The following is a 16,895-nucleotide window of genomic DNA, read 5'->3' on the forward strand; positions in this document are numbered from 1 at the left end:
TGTTTATTGTAATAATCGATACATCAAAAGCAACAACATTAAAACGAGGATTTTAAAATTCTTTGTTTGACAAATCTTTTTCATCTGGAGTTTTATCAATTCTATGGATAGTATTTTAGCATATTGTGCTTTGACACCCTCTCGGCTACTTCCACCTTTTCCATGAATGAATTTATCTCATGTGATTTGATCATGTGATAACAAAATGGCAGACAAGTTGATGTGATATCGTCTTCATACGGAAACAAAAATCATGAAGAAAAAGGTAAATATAACACAGATTTTTATTACTATACAGTTGGACAGCCTTTTAGGAATTTTTATAATTTATATTATATTTACGTAACGATACAAATACAGATCTTAGCATGGGACTGATGCAAATTCGAACAAACTGTGACAAATTAAATCAAAGTGTTATTTATTCTATGTCGTATGACGGTATACATGTGCAAATTAACAGATATTTTAATATGACGTTCTTCAAACGCTTTGGGTTCACACCAGTGGTCAAAAATGAATATATTGATATGTCAGCTGATTGTCGACGTCATGGATTGTATAAATTTGGGCTGTTCCAATCTTACTCCCATGTTGTGTGCTTTTTATGAATGAATTACCCGAGGTCAGACGGTGTAAATGATGTCATTGAACGATGACGTTAGAATATAAGCATTCTACGGGAAAATGCAAGAATTTGAAACTGAAAGTTGTCAAAACATGAAACAAAACAAACAATGATTCGAATTCGTTCAAAGCCCATTTTCCGAAATAAAAGTAAAATAATCAATCAGCTTCGTTCAAACCTGTCTAAGTATGTTATAAATCATTTAAGCATGTCACATTCATTTTTTTTCGTATTTTACGTCAATATTAATAGTGTGTTTAATTTCAGGAACAGCAAACATTCCCTTCACCTAGCTAGAGCGCTTCGAAACAAAAGAATTGCTGTCTTTGTCCTATTAGAATAGAAATAATTCATGGGGGCTTGAATTTAAATTGATTTTACCAAGAGTTGTCCCTTTATGCTGATATTTTACCCCTCGCTATCGCTTGTGGTAAAATATTTTGCTTAAAGGGCCAACCCATGGTAAAATCACAATAAATTTAAGCATCATGAATTATTTCTGAATTATAAGTTTTGAAGAGCCTTTTACTTGACTGCATTAGAAATACAATTTTCCATCTGATTATTTTACCTATGGCCTATAATGTTGTTTTGTCAAAAATTGCACCATGTGAACACTAAAATCGAATTTTGTTTGCATGGTTGCATGAATGAAAAATCATAATGTGTGAACAGAATGCTGTATGATTACATGCTTTTTATCAAATCAAATTGAAATTTGTATGAAATATCTTACCTTGTAAAAGCACTTGTAATCAAAGCAAGGGTGTACATGTATATTAGATGTTAGTTATAAACCCTTGGTCATAGGATTGAACCATTTTCTAACAGTCAGGGGTATAACTTCAGTGATTTAATATATTCAGTAATCACCTATTTAAGTGATTTTGGTGTTTCCTGTGATCTTCAAATGGTAATTTCAATATATTTAATTTTCCATATTTTGACTAATTTTCTGTAATTTTCCTACATAGATCAATCATTTGTCAATTATCCCTTTCTCTTGTATATTAATTTCAGCAGTGCGCTTGGGCAGTAAGTTAGTACGCTAAAGCTTTAAAGGTTCCCTTTGTTATCAAATATTCTATAACAACTCTTACAATCAGACAAAGGTCAACAATTTTAAGGAACCTGATTGGTCTTCTTTACACTTAGAATGATCAACTTCAATGTCCTATTCTACAAATTTTACCAGTTTATGCATAATTCAAATAAACTGTAAAATCTGACAAGCTCATCCAGCAAAAGATAATTTCTGCATGTACTTTATTTCTAAATGTAATCCTTGTCTTTTAGCCAATAAAAAAATCAAGCTTGTGGGAAAAATATCAAGAAAATGTTATAAACACTTACTGAAGTGTTTTCATTTTTAATTCTCAAATTAGAATTGAGAATGGAAAAGGGGAATGTGTCATAGAGACAACAACCTGACTAAAGAGCAAAAAACAGCCCAAGGCCACCTAAGGGTCTTCAAATCAGCGAGAATTACATGTTTCAGTGATTTTAAAAAGTCTTCATGTCTATGTTTGTGATAATTTTTAATTCTCAAAATACTTGTTTCAGTGCTTTTAAAAAGTCTGTGTCTATTTTTGTGAAAATTTTCAATTTTTCAAAGCCGAAATCACCTAAAGATGTGATTTTGAAATCACTTGTATATAAGTAGTACCCCTGACTGTCTATTCTCACTACTGCTCGAGTACCAGTTACTACCTTGCATTTTATGCAATATCCAAAGTGTTGCATAAATATAACATGCTACTCTGTATTTACAAGTAAATATTTTTACTTTAGTTGAAAGTTCTCTGGGTTTATTTTTCATCTGATTTAGAGAGGGAAATGCATACCTGCCAATAGACCCAATTCATGTTTTAGGCATGACTGACATGATTTTTACCACCTGTCCCGATTTCACGATCATAATTGTGAAAAAAAACCCTAAAAAATGATTTGTGAAAATTTACACTAAAAATCATGAAAATAAGTTTGTTTCTGACCAAATTTTTTGAACTTGTTCGGAACTTTTGCATTGTATTCCTCTGTCAATAAATTTCTTTATAATTGGTGGTTGAATCTTACACAGTCTCGAAAGAAAGGTGTGGTTAAATTCTGAGTCTGGTTGATGATGGGGATGCATGTCACATGCAAAGTTTGCAATTGAGAATGCAAAGTTGACTATTGTGGCCTGAATGACATTTTAAAGCATGCAAGGACTGATCAACTTCATCAGAAGATCATAACACTACCAAGATGTCAGTTAATTCTTTTAAGGATTAATTAGATGCTGAGCAAATAAAGTTGGTCAAGCAAGCATGTACAGTAAAGAAGAAATTTCCCTTGTTATGAGATAATCAGCCTGTTAAAATAGGAATCAAGTTTGATACAAGTCAGTGAAGTGTGCTGACTATTTGTCAGAGACGCAGTGCTACAATAAACATATTAGATAGTAGCTTATTTTGACATTACATTTATTGTAACAGATCAATACATTGTTGTCATCACTGTTTTTAAAAAAATCCAATTATTAAAAGTATTGTATTAGAAGTTAATTAAAATATCCAATTATTAAAAGTATTGTATTAGAAGTTAATTTTAATCAGGAAGATGTCCTTTTGTGTCCATATTTATAAGTGGATAAAGTTGACAGTCAGTAATTTCTACACAAGAAAACATTTTGCTGGTATTCTAGCTACATAAACTCTCTTTTCTACACAATACAATAAGCACAAGAATCGTTCAAATAAAAAGAAGAAAAAAGCTTATAAGCTCCTCATCCTCATAAGAAAATAGAAGACATATGTCACTATCATGGTAAACTGCACATTAAAATGAAGTGATGATTGTTACTCTTAGAAATGTTGTCAAGCACTAAAACCCCCATGATGATTTTCAAAAGTTGGAAGCTATGAAAATGCTTAGTTTTTTTGCAGTCGCATTGGAGGAAGATATGACATCCTTGATTTTGAAACTGACTGTTTTCTAACCAAACAATATCTAAACTTGCTACAGTATGCAAATTTGTTTTAAAAAAATTCAAAAAGATTCATAAACATTAAAAAATTAAAATCTATGCTAACATGATGCTCCTTTTCAATACAGTGTAAATTATTGATTTCAAGAGACAAATCAGTGATGAGTTCAGATTTAGAAAAAGAAGAACTTTCAGTTAATGACCAGAATGACAATGTGTTTGGTTCTTTTACCTACCTTCTGCTTTTCTTCATGTTCTTGATACACAATATCAAACATATGAGACTAGTAGCTGTCACAAATCCACAATAAATTAAAATGTACAAATTTTTTTTATGTACATGCATGTAAAGGAAGAAGAAAATGTAAGAATTTTGTATACAGGTAGTTTTCCATTGACATTAAAGATTGAGTTATTTCCCTTGAACACCATATTGGAGGGTAACCATTTAGACATAGTACAAACAAGTGTGTTACAATGTAGTGTACTGGACTGATTTACAGTCCTGTATTTTTTGTGATTTCTGTTATCCTCTTTCATTGTCTTTATGTATTATTGGAGATAAATACTGTATTTAATAAAGATACCAGATGATTTAAAACCTAGGGGTATCCCTTACATGGATCAATATTTTTCAAAATCAATGAATATTTAGTAAGAGATCTTTGGCGTAATGGAATATGAAAAGGTGGGTAACACTGTCATTTCTAATAAAGCAGCTTCAAGTTTATTGGTTCATGTGTTTCTGGAACCAACACATATTTTAAACACTTTTCTGTCAAAAGTATTGTGAAAAAGTAAGAGAAAATCATAATTTCACTGAATGAAATACAGTAATGACGGTCCTCACATTATAAAATAGATTTTTGTTAATAAGTCAGTTTATTTAAATTTAAGCTTAAAAAAAAGTTCACAAAGTGACACACAGAAATTGTCTGCATGATTTTTCATAAAAAAAGTGTTGATTGTATATATTTATATTCATATGCTAATTGTTAGATCAATGAGATGATTAAGAGGATTACAACAACAGGTAAGGGTGTTTACATGTTTGGAAAATTGATATAATGGGACAACATTTTGTTGTCAAACTAGCATGGGGAAGGAAAACCCTATTTTTTTGTTATCAGAAATAACAGCACATGGTATCAATGGTAGTTATTTTTATACGACCGCAAAAAAATTTTGTGGTCGTATATTGGTATGACGTTGGCGTCGTCGTCGTCGTCGTCGTCCGGCGTCGTCGTCCGAATACACATTGGTTTTCGCACTCTAACTTTAGTTTAAGTGAATGGATCTTTTTGAAATTTGACCATAAGGTTAAATACCACAAAAGGAAGGTTGGGATTGATTTTGGGGGTTATGGTACCAACAGTTAAGGAATTAGGGGCCAAAAAGGGGCCAAAAATAAGCATTTTCTAGTTTCCAGACAATAACTGTGGAACGGTGTATGGATCTCTCTGAAATTATACTACAAGTTTCCATACCACAAAGGGATGGTTAGGATTTGCTTTGGGGGGTTATGGCTCAAACCATTTAGGAATTAGGGGCAAAAAAGGGGGAAAAACAAGGTTGTCCTGGTTAATGGACAAATACTTTAGTACAAAACATAATTTAAAGCAGTGTAAGGGAGATAAATCAAATACATCATTGAAATTATCTCCCTTACACTGCTTTTAAATTATGTATAAAGTAATGGTTAATGAACAATAAAGATAATTTAAAACAGTGTAAGGGAGGTAATCCAAATATAAACGTTTTGGTTACTTCCCTTACACTGCTTTTAAATTATGTTTAAAGAAATGCATATTTATAAAGGAAGACCAGTAAAAATATCTTCAAATGTTGCATCTTTTTTTTTACAAAAAAATCCATATGAAAGATTTGACACTGTATTTTTAATTCTATTATAAAATAGATTAAGTTAGCACTATGGTAAATTTAAATGGGTAATTATGGTTGCCAACTCCATTGGAAATTTGAATTGAGATTTTGACCATATCTTGAGGGAAATAATTTTTTGGGGGAAAAAAGGGGGGGGGGATAAAAAGAAATTGTGGGGGGTCAATTTTTTCTCATTTCAGATTTCAGAAATTAAAAAGAATTATTCTTGAAATATTATTTTTTTTTCAAATTTCAAATATTGAAAAATTTCAAGAAGTAATCTTTAATTGCACAGTATGGCGCATTAGATTTTTAAAATCTTTGATCACATTTATTTATTTGTTATGTCGAAACAGTGTATTTAGATTTTTAATTTTGGGTCCAGTTTTCAAATTGGTCTACATTAAGGTCCAAAGGGTCCAAAATTAAACTTTGTTTGATTTTAGCAAAAATTGAATATATGAGGTTCTTTGATATGCTGAATCTAAACATGTATTTAGATTTTTGATTTTTGGCCCAGTTTTCAAGTTGGTCCAAATTGGGGTCCAAAATTAAACTTTGTTTGATTTCAACAAAAATTGAATATATGGGGTTCTTTGATATGCTGAATCTAACCATGTATTTAGATTTTTTATTTGTGGACCCCGTTATCAAATTGGTTCATATTGAGGTCAAAAGGGTCCAAAATTTAACTTTATTTGATTTCATCTAAAATTGAATTATTAGGGTTCTTTGATATTCCAAATCTAACCGTGTATTTAGATTTTTAATTTTGGGTCCTGTTTTTTAAATTGGTCTACATTAAGGTCCAAAGGGTCCAAAATTAAAGTTAGTTTGATTTTAACAAAAATTGAATTCTTGGGGTTCTTTGATATGCTGAATCTAAACATGTGTTTAGATTTTTGATTATGGGCCCAGTTTTCAAGTTGGTCCAAGATAGGGTCCAGTATTTAAACTTTGTTTGATTTCAACAAAAATTGAATATATGGGGTTCTTTGATATGCTGAATCTAAACATGTATTTAGATTTTTGATTATGGGCCCAGTTTTCCAGTTGGTCCAAATTGGGGTCAAAAATTAAACTATGTTTGATTTCATCAAAAATTGAATTATTGGGGTTCTTTGATATGCCAAATCTAACCGTGTTTTTAGATTTTTAATTTGGGTCCCGTTTTTTTTAAATTGGTCTTCATTGAGGTCCAAAGGGTCCAAAATTAAACTTAGTTTGATTTTAACAAAAATTGAATTCTTGGGGTTCTTTGATATGCTGAATCTAAACATGTGTTTAGATTTTGGATTATGGGCCCAGTTTTCAAGTTGGTCCAAGTTGGGGTCCAAAATTAAACTTTGTTTGATTTCAACAAAAATTGAATATATGGGGTTCTTTGATATGCTGAATCTAACCATGAATTTAGATTTTTTATTTGTGGACCCCGCTATCAAATTGGTTCATATTGAGGTCAAAAGGGTCCAAAATTAAACTTTGATTGATTTCATCAAAAATTGAATTATTGGGGTTCTTTGATATTCCAAATCTAACTGTGTATTTAGATTTTTAATTTTAAGTCCCGTTTTTTAAATTGGTCTACATTAAGGTCCAAAGGGTCCAAAATTAAACATAGTTTGATTTTAGTAAAAATTGAATTTTTGGGGTTCTTTGATATGCTGAATCTAAACATGTGTTTAGATTTTTGATTATGGGCCAAGTTTTCAAGTTTGTCCAAGTTGGGGTCCAAAATTAAACTTTGTTTGATTTTAACAAAAATTGAATATATGGGGTTCTTTGAAATGCTGAATCTAACCATGTATTTTGATTTTGGACATTGGACCATAATAGGTAAATTAAAAAAATTCAAGTTCTTAGACCACATTCTTTCTGTGTCAGTAACCTATGCTGTGTCAAATATTTAATAACAATCCAAATTCAGAGCTGTATCAAGCTTGAATGTTGTGTCCATGCTTGCCCCAACTGTTCAGGGTTCGACCTCTGCGGTCGTATCAAGCTGCGCCCCAGCGAAGCATTTTATTTTTGAATAACTCCTAAAATGTTATTTGAGATGCAAGAAAAATTACTTTTGTTATATACATTATTCTACTTGTTTCAGGAAACTTCCCGATTTAATTGTTTATAGAAAGACTTGATACACGTATATTGAAATTAGCTCTAATTTGAGGAGAATAAATGTCAGATGACATTTTGATTTGATTAAGGAAGTTTGTTCTTTTTCTACAGGTTTTATTGATGGGCAAGAGTGGATCTGGCAAGACAAGTATGAGATCCATCATCTTTGCCAATTACATTGCCCGTGATACAAGGCGACTTGGTGCAACTAGTGAGTATGAGGATGCCATTCATAATTAGTTTCAGTAAAGATAGAAGTGTCACATTATATATATAAAATATGGAGATGTGGTATGATTGGTAATGAGTCCAAATGAAGCGGATTTAAGCAACTTAGGTTCCCCTATGGCCTGCAACAATGAGCAAAATTTATAGCATATAGTCATCTATAAAAGGCCCAAACATGCATGACATGACAAAATGTGAAAAATTCAAACAAAAAAATGTCCAGTCCTGATTTTAGCATACAACTGAATGTGTATCATATATTACTACTAGAAGACAAAGTCCGTATAACAATAAAAAAATCTATAAACTAGTGTCCAAAATAATTAAAACATTTGTGCATTACCCTCTTGACCATGTTGATGGAGGCTGCTATGTTGTTAACCTTATGATTTCTGCAAATTTGTACATCTGATTACCAAATAGAATAAAGAAAATTATACAGACTTTTACCTTTTTTAACATGTAACGCTTGCCTCATACTACATAGAGTATTACAGGAAACCAGTCATGAAAGTCAGTTATATATATGGTATGCAGTTTCATACAGGGAACCAGTCATGAAAGTCAGTGATGTTTGGTATGCAGGTTCTTACAGGGAACCAGTCATGAAAGTCAGTGATAATTGCTGTGCAGTTTCGATGATAGAAATATATATTAAAGAGAATTGAGATCATTATAAGCACACCCAACCTGCCAATGCCAATTAAAATCACAATACAAAACTTGTATGATATCACTTATATCCTATAGTCCTTGTTCAATCTTAAAGATTCATGACTGAAAATTGTTGATCAAATATCATGGTTGATAAAAGATCCATTCAAGACTAATATTTACAATAAAAATAATCATGACTATTAAATGCTAAATTTATTGTCCAAATCAGTCATGTCAGTAAATGTTCAACATATACACCTTAGAAAACTTCAGTCAGTGGTTTTACTCTTATTACAGTTGATGTTGAGCATTCACACGTCAGATTCCTGGGTAACTTGGTATTGAACTTATGGGACTGTGGTGGGTAAGTTATCTTAAAGCAGCAAGTTTGTGGTTGAATCCATGTCATTCTTAATGCTCAGTGAATCAAAGTTTATTATGATTCCCTTGAGTGTAATCAATACAGTAGCCATGGTAGCAGTCCTACTTATGAGTTTTGAAACTTTGAATACATGGTGTGGTATGATTGCCAATGAGATTAACTATCCACCAGAGACCATATAAAGTGGATCTAATACAAGTCTGTATTGATGTTTATGTAATGTAAGTATTCTTGAAATATAATTTTTTTTTATCTTGTTCCTCATGTTCATGATTCACTACATTTTTGTATTTTGTAATATTAAAGAGTAAATCTTGTTTTAAGTTAATTGAAGAAGGATGGTATGTAGGTTACAGATCAGACCAGATAAACATACAGATCAGACCAGATAAACATACAGATCAGACCAGATAAACATACAGTTCAGACCAGATAAACATACAGATCACAGACCAGATAAACATACAGATCAGACCAGATAAACATACAGTTCAGACCAGATAAACATACAGTTCAGACCAGATAAACATACAGTTCAGACCAGATAAACATACAGTTCAGACCAGATAAACATACAGATCAGACCAGATAAACATACATTTCAGCAGTGTTTTGTTGACTGTAGCTAGACAGTCTTAATTTATAATCTTACCAGTCAAGAAATTACACAAAGATCAACCTGTCCCAAAACTTTGACTTTAGTGATACATATAACCATGTAATGAATTGGTGTTAATTTTAAGTCTAATTTATTTAACTTTTCAGACAAGAGGCTTTCATGGAGAATTATTTTGCTAGTCAAAGAGACAATATATTCAGAAATGTAGAAGTATTAATTTATGTGTTTGATGTAGAAAGCCACGAGCTTGAGAAGGATATGCATTACTATCAGTCATGTTTAGAGGCTATCTTACAGAACTCACCAGAGGCCAAAGTCTTCTGCCTCGTACACAAAATGGACTTGGTACAAGATGATCAGAGAGACTTAGTAAGCAAATTATGAATTATAAATACTTCCGTGGCTGCCCACAGTTTATTTAAGATATGCCAATGGCTGCCCACAGTTTATTTAAGATTTATAGATGGGTAAGACTGACTTAACTGCAAATTTCCCCACCAAAGGGTAAAAGGAGAAATTGGGTCTAAAAAAGTGAAATATGTATATTTCAAATAATATCCTTCTGCAAGACTTTATTTTTTCAGGTAACAGTTTTTATATTTTAGAATTTTCCCTTACATACTTACTTTATGACTTCGAACTACTTGCTTTTTGATGTAGAACTACAAAAATGCCAAAATAGCCTCATATTTCAAGCTTGTCATAAATATATAATTAAACCTAGGCCTTACTCAAAAGACATTTTACCACAAAATGTCTCATGGTGTTATTGTAGATAATTTATCTTTTCTGGTAAATCGTTGGATCTTAATTTAATTATTTTTAATGAAACTGTCAGACTTTGTAAAGGATTAAAGAATTTCACTATTTTTGCAATTTCAACAAGGGCCAGATGATAGCTCTTATCATACCTCATCCATGGTTTTAGTCCACATTGCTAAAGGTAATACCATTTTTCAAATTAAAGATGATTTTATACAGTGTGATGAATTGCTTTGTCTTGATGGTTATGTTGGATATTTCAAATCAGATCTTGATATAATGCCTTCAGTAAACTGAATTGAATATATTTGTCTTGAGGAATCATGATAAGATATCCAGTTACACAAAACATACAGATAATTTTAAGTTTGCCTCATCAAAAAATTAGGGGGACCATCAGAGTACCAAAACATTCACTTCCCTGTGTGCAGCATCCATTTAGAAGAAACTCACAACTATACAGCAATAAAATTTGGTGTAAATGATAATTTTGTAGATACTGACATGAGACATAACAAATGTTTTTCATTTTGCAGTGACTTTGATAAAGTATTTAACTTATTTAATTTAAATTAAAAGAATTTATATTTTAATAACTTATTTATTTTCAGAGATTGTCATAACATTTTTAGTATGAACAACTGTTTCTAGACTTAATTTTTATTACAGGTATTTAAAGAAAGAGAAGAAGATTTGAAAAGATTATCAAAACCTCTGAACTGTACATGCTTTGCCACTTCTATATGGGATGAAACGTTATACAAGGTTTATTTTTATATGTTGCACTCTAAATTTTCATCCTCCTAACAAATATGAATGATTCCCCAAACATGTCATATATATGTAGATATCTCAGTTAAACACAGCTGACAACATCACCTAAGTGTAACCAATTTTCGTCATAATTGGCAATTTTACTCCATGAAAATTATTTAAATATCTACACAAAAATTTGAGTGGGAAAGGTTTTTTATCATTTATTTGATTACCTGTGACAGTTGCTGGTGGAGACAGTGAATCTATTTGTATAAAGCTTTCTGAATGAAGAAAGATCTATTCAATCAATAGTTTATGTATAAAAGCCTTATAAACTTAACTATTTCTCACTATCACTGTCATAACAGAAGAAAAGTAAGTCAAAAGAAAAACTGCCCTGACCAAAATTTCTTCACATTTTTTCCATTGTAATAATTCTAAATTATTTTTCTGGTGGAAATTTATGGTTTTCGTCTTGGTATGTGAGAACATAAACCCTTTCCACTGTGTTGAATAATTGTAACATTCCACTTTATATTTCAGGCTTGGTCTAACATAGTTTATCAGTTAATACCAAATGTACAACAGTTAGAGAGTATGTTGGCTAATTTTGCTAACATCATTGATGCTGATGAAGTCCTACTCTTTGAAAGAGCTACTTTTCTGGTGAGTGATGTTATGACTCATGTTGTGTTACTCACACACATTAATACAGCTATTTTTATATTTATTTAATGTGAATAGAGAATATATGTAACTATAAACTAAGGGCTATTTGAACAAACAGACAAACCAAATATTTCAAATAGATATGGCATTTAGAAATTGCATCTAACTAGGTGCATATACCCGGTAGTACATTTTATTTACATTGAAATACAAGAGAAATATTGCAGTTAATGTATATGAGTGTGTACTTCATGTATAAAAGTTAGATTTTCTTGTTTGTAAAAGAGAGGCAAAAGATATCTAATGGATAATCAAACCCCATAAGTAAAAAAAGGAACAATACCATGGCAAAAAACAAAAAAATGACCAAAAGACAAACATTATACAAAAACACAACATAGAAAAACTAAAGACTGAGCAACAAGAACCCCACCAAAAACCGGGGGTGATCTCAGGTGCTCTGGAAGGGTAAGCAGATCCTCCTCCACATGTGACACCCGTTGTGTTGCTCATGTAAGTACAAACCGGGTGATAAGTCTAATTCAGTAGGTAATATATGAAGAAAAGAGGACAGATTGTGTTTGTTAGGTGAGCCATGAACTGTTCAGTAGCTTGTAGAAGTATAGTAACAAATTGGTCAGTGTTTTCAGTCATCCTTTTGATTTGATTAGCTAGCAATAACTATTGTTACTTTTTTTTGATAGTAGTAAACAAAGCTAATAATGATTTCATGGTCCACCTAGCAAATTTAATTGTCCCTTTTACATACCCAAGTATAGGTGCTGTCAAGTTTCTTTTATAAATTGGTTTTCTATTTGTGATCTGTTTAAACAGCCTAAATTTATTTTTTTAACATTTAAGAAACATTCATAGATTATTGGCATAAAAGGTCTTATAAGTTACATAATTGGGTCGGGCTTGTGTTTATTTGTTTTTAAATAATAAAAAAACAACAACACAAACATCAGAATACTTATGTCACACAATATCTGTCAAATTTTTATGTAACAATGATTTTGAGAACTTATCATAGCAACACATTGATTTATGCAACTTTTAAATAAACAGAAGTTTTTCAATGCCAAATAGTCCCCAGTTTACATAAGACTGGTCCAGGAATGAAATATGATTTGATAGACATATACTTCTGTCAAATAGGATCTGTACATGTTAATTAAAAATGTTCAAGTTTTAGGATTTCTTTACAATTCAAAAGGAATGCATATGTGATATCATGAATTGAAAATAAGTAATCAAAGACATTTTAAATAACTCAGCTTCAATTAAAACTTATGAATGATACCAAATATTAGTAATCTATGTTGTTGCTCCTAAAGGGTCAAGCGTCAACCTGACCACACATATTCTTATCAATGATGAAATATTGAAAACTCATTTGAAGGAATACATTGTACATAATTTTGAAAAATATTAATATAAGCAGCTATCTTAATATTACATTAATCAAATTTACTAGTCAAAATAAAAGCAATACATGCTCAGTTTGAAAAGTGTAGCTTCAATCATACCATTCCGTTGATTAGGATATTTGTAAACACACACTTATTGCACCTTTTTTTTTACGAAACTTGATAATAGATAGAAATGTGAAAGTAAGTCCTGGGATGCATGTCTGTTGTTATAGAAATGTGAAAGTAAGGCCTGGGATGGATGTCTGTTGTTATAGAAATGTGAAAGTAAGTCCTGGGATGGATGGATGTTGTTATAGAAATGTGAAAGTAAGGCCTGGGATGGATGTCTGTTGTTATAGGTATCAAAGGCTTCAAAAAATAAAATGTGATAGAAATTTATTGAGACAGCTCAAATAAAAGTCCTCTATGACTTTTGACATTTCCAATAAATTCATGACTTTTATAATGCTTTATGTTTGAAGCACAAAGATAACTAATGTTGTATATTATGACTGTTTCATATGATGTTAAAGATCTATGGTCTTATATTTCGTTATAACTTCCTTTTATCCTAGGTTACATTCCTTTCTATATTTTTCCATAGGTTATTTCCCACTGTGAAAGAAAACCACATAGTGATGTCCATAGATTTGAAAAGATCAGTAACATAATCAAACAGTTCAAACTAAGCTGCAGTAAGCTAGCAGCAACATTTCAGAGCATGGAAGTCAGAAACTCATGTTTCTCAGCATACATAGATCTGTTTACCTCAAATACTTATATAATGGTGGTTATGTCAGATACCACAATACGTAAGTTTTAGTTCAGAGAGGAAGTTTGATACCATAATATGTAATTTAAATTTTAGAGGTCAATTGACAATGACAAGCTACATATATCTGTTATAAAGTAAAATTGACCTCAATTGTATGTTAGATGTTTGATATTAACTTGGTGTCTTCTGGCTATTCCAACATTTTGAATTTACCTATTCTGTTTATTCCAGCATGTAAAAAAGAATAGACGTTTTTTAACGTAATATGTTGTTTTAGTCATTAGTATCTAACTAGATAACAGTTAAATTATCTTTTATAATTTCAAATGGGAAAAAATACAATTTTGAGTAATTCAATAGAAGTTATTTAGGTATTAGTATTTCACATAAATTCTCGCAATTGTAGCCGAGACCTTGTGAACTTGATTTGAAAAAAATATCAAATTGAAGTTTAGGTAACCTTGTGACCTTCTGACATTGATAGACATTTATCTCATTTGATCTACTGACAATTACTTATCTTTATCTGGAATGGCAGCTATGCAACTATATGAATTAGTGCTTATATATTTTTTTTTGTGTTCACAACCATGCCTCAATGGAAGATAAAAATATGGTTTGAAATTATTTACACAAATGTTTCCACCATTGATTTTGATCACTTTGGTTTATCTGTGTTATCATGCCGACAATGTTTTGTCAGCTAACGTTCAGTATATCATTAAGTTGAGTCTATTTTGAATTCCTAATGCAAATTTATACAACAGACTTATGAAGAATTATAACAATTTCAGCCTCAGCAGCAACTTTAATCAACATTAAAAATGCTAGAAAACATTTTGAGAAGTTAGAGAGATCAGAACCTGGACATCATACCATTGGAGCAAGGTGAGAAAACTTACATATGTCAGAACATTAGAGTTATTAATTGATATTACATTGATTTTACTGTGTTTATGCAAGATAATCTGATAAAGAATTATTAAGTAATTGATATTGCCTTTTATTGCACCTCAGGTAAATTAGTGACATTGCGATTGGTTTAACGCAGTCACGTAGTGACCCCCTATGAATCCAGATTGGTTTAGTAGATTTCATAGGGGGTTCATGACATCATAACTACTATTAATGTTATTGTATTTCATTGTTTATTTTATATACAAAACTTGACAGGAAAAGTCCAGTGTGCAATAAATTTTTTATATGGTTCACAACTGACCCCTTACAGATCCATAGAGGGTAAGTAAAAATGGATTGTACTAACCCTTTATGGATCAATTGGGAGTCAGTAGCAAACCATATAACTTATATTATAAAACCAATGGAGCAAACGTTTTCAGCCCATTGCAAAAGAATAGTCTTATCAGTATAAGCACACATTGAACAGAGAGGTGAAATTGAAACTAAATTAAAATTAATTAGACAAAGTTTAAGGAGTACATTTGCTTTACTTGAACACCAACTTTTGCCAAAATATGGCCATTCATTTCAACTTAAATCATAAATTATCAATAAGGTCACAATTTGGATCTTAAATGGATCTATTTAAAAAGCCTAAATGGCAAGTATAACAAATCTCTGAATAATGTTATGTAACCAAAAGGTACCAAGAGTTTTATTGAATCCTTAGACAAAACAATTTTGTTGGCTGACAGTTGGAAATTATTTGGCTGAAAATCAAAACACACAGTACTGGAGCCACTGTTACATTTTTGTTGAATCCTCAGTCTATATTGACTTTAGACACTAAATATACTGTGAATAATTTATTTTCGTGGATAAAAGATAAATTGTATTTCTGTCAAATTGTGTGTATATTTGATTACGTGGTTTTGCTTAAATCTGTATATGGGCCTATTTAAAATATGTACTGCGTTGAACTTTTGAAATCGTTGTTTGCCTATATCCATGAAAATTGGTATCCCACGAATAATAATGAATTCACGGTATGTTGCTATGAATTGGCAAAATATTCCTAGTTGCTAGGAAAATGAAGACCTTCCAGAAATGACAGCAAAGTAAGCTAGATCTTGCAAAAATGTATACAGGATCTGGACCATTATTTTCCCTGAGCTCATCGTGGCAGATACTAGGGAATATGGTTTAATTCCACAAAAGTATGTAAGACCATCAATTATTAGATCAATCTTGTAATCTAAAACAACCAAAATACATGTTATTCTATACAAGTATTTTGTGTTTCAGTATAAGCAGCCATATGCAAGCAGAATAGTGACAACCAATAAAAGAAGGGATGAACTTGTAGACAAGGATACAATAAATCATACCAGGACTCTCCAAAAAAAAGGAATTATTATTTTACCACATTGATCAGCACAGAAGATAAAGTGAACCCATAAGACAGTTTTTAAGGGACCAGATGTGGACTGATAATGATTTGAATTATTTTTTTATTTGAAATGAGTGAATTGATATTTTGTATTCTGTATAAATTATAAAATACAATTTTTCATTTTACATGATGTATATTTGTTTTATGTTTCGTTATTTACTTGGAGAGAGACTTTGCATTACGTATCTTATTTGGCTTAATAAATAAAGTACATTGCATTTAAAATCATATGATTTGCCTTGAAATTATTCTGTTGAAACCACTTGAAAGCTTGACCAAAATCTGTGTAGTCTAATTGAAATACTTACAATGGCCTTTCTAAGGTACAATTTTGTGATATGATTCCTGAATTACTTGACATGTCTACAGAGACAAGACATATGTAAACTTTTCAATTGGTGGCAATGGCAGCATTAAATATTTCCAAATAACTTCAATGTCTTATCCCCATTTTCATCTAGGATATAAAAAAATTGTAAAGAGGTAATTTCTGATGACATTGTGTCAGCCAGTCAACTGTGACCTCCATTTAGTACTCCATTGATCAGGTAAAGTCTTCAGGATGAGGTCTGTTCCTTAGTAACTTTACATGATTGGTCAACAATATTCAGTAAGTGTATTGTTAGTGTTTTACAATCATTCCATGCAACAAATACAGTTGGCCTATTATTTATAATATCT

At 31.1% G+C, this 16,895-nt stretch overlaps 1 protein-coding gene and 1 long non-coding RNA gene across 2 annotated transcripts; both read left to right on the forward strand.

Moving 5' to 3' along the window:
* The first annotated feature begins 157 nt into the window (after positions 1-157).
* On the forward strand, positions 158-16,432 carry LOC127737409 (ras-related GTP-binding protein A-like). The gene is made up of 9 exons (XM_052248061.1): positions 158-265; positions 7,713-7,812; positions 8,784-8,850; positions 9,634-9,856; positions 10,919-11,014; positions 11,549-11,671; positions 13,691-13,898; positions 14,656-14,749; positions 16,067-16,432. Exons 1-9 carry the CDS (start codon positions 254-256, stop codon positions 16,092-16,094), a joined length of 951 nt encoding a protein of 316 aa, XP_052104021.1. The 5' UTR covers positions 158-253; the 3' UTR covers positions 16,095-16,432.
* LOC127737410 (uncharacterized) lies at positions 5,649-7,508 on the forward strand. The gene is made up of 2 exons (XR_007999480.1): positions 5,649-6,286; positions 6,677-7,508. It is a non-coding gene; the product is annotated as an uncharacterized LOC127737410 (long non-coding RNA).
* Positions 16,433-16,895: the final 463 nt, after the last annotated feature.

Source organism: Mytilus californianus, unplaced genomic scaffold (assembly GCF_021869535.1).
Source record: "Mytilus californianus isolate M0D057914Y unplaced genomic scaffold, xbMytCali1.0.p SCAF_4, whole genome shotgun sequence".
NCBI lineage: Eukaryota > Metazoa > Mollusca > Bivalvia > Mytilida > Mytilidae > Mytilus > Mytilus californianus.

Coding starts and splice junctions, on each gene's coding strand:
- LOC127737409 (XM_052248061.1), top strand. Junction 7,813..8,783: donor AAGGCGACTTGGTGCAACTA/GTGAGTATGAGG, acceptor CTCTTATTACAG/TTGATGTTGAGCATTCACAC. Junction 9,857..10,918: donor AAGATGATCAGAGAGACTTA/GTAAGCAAATTA, acceptor TTTTTATTACAG/GTATTTAAAGAAAGAGAAGA.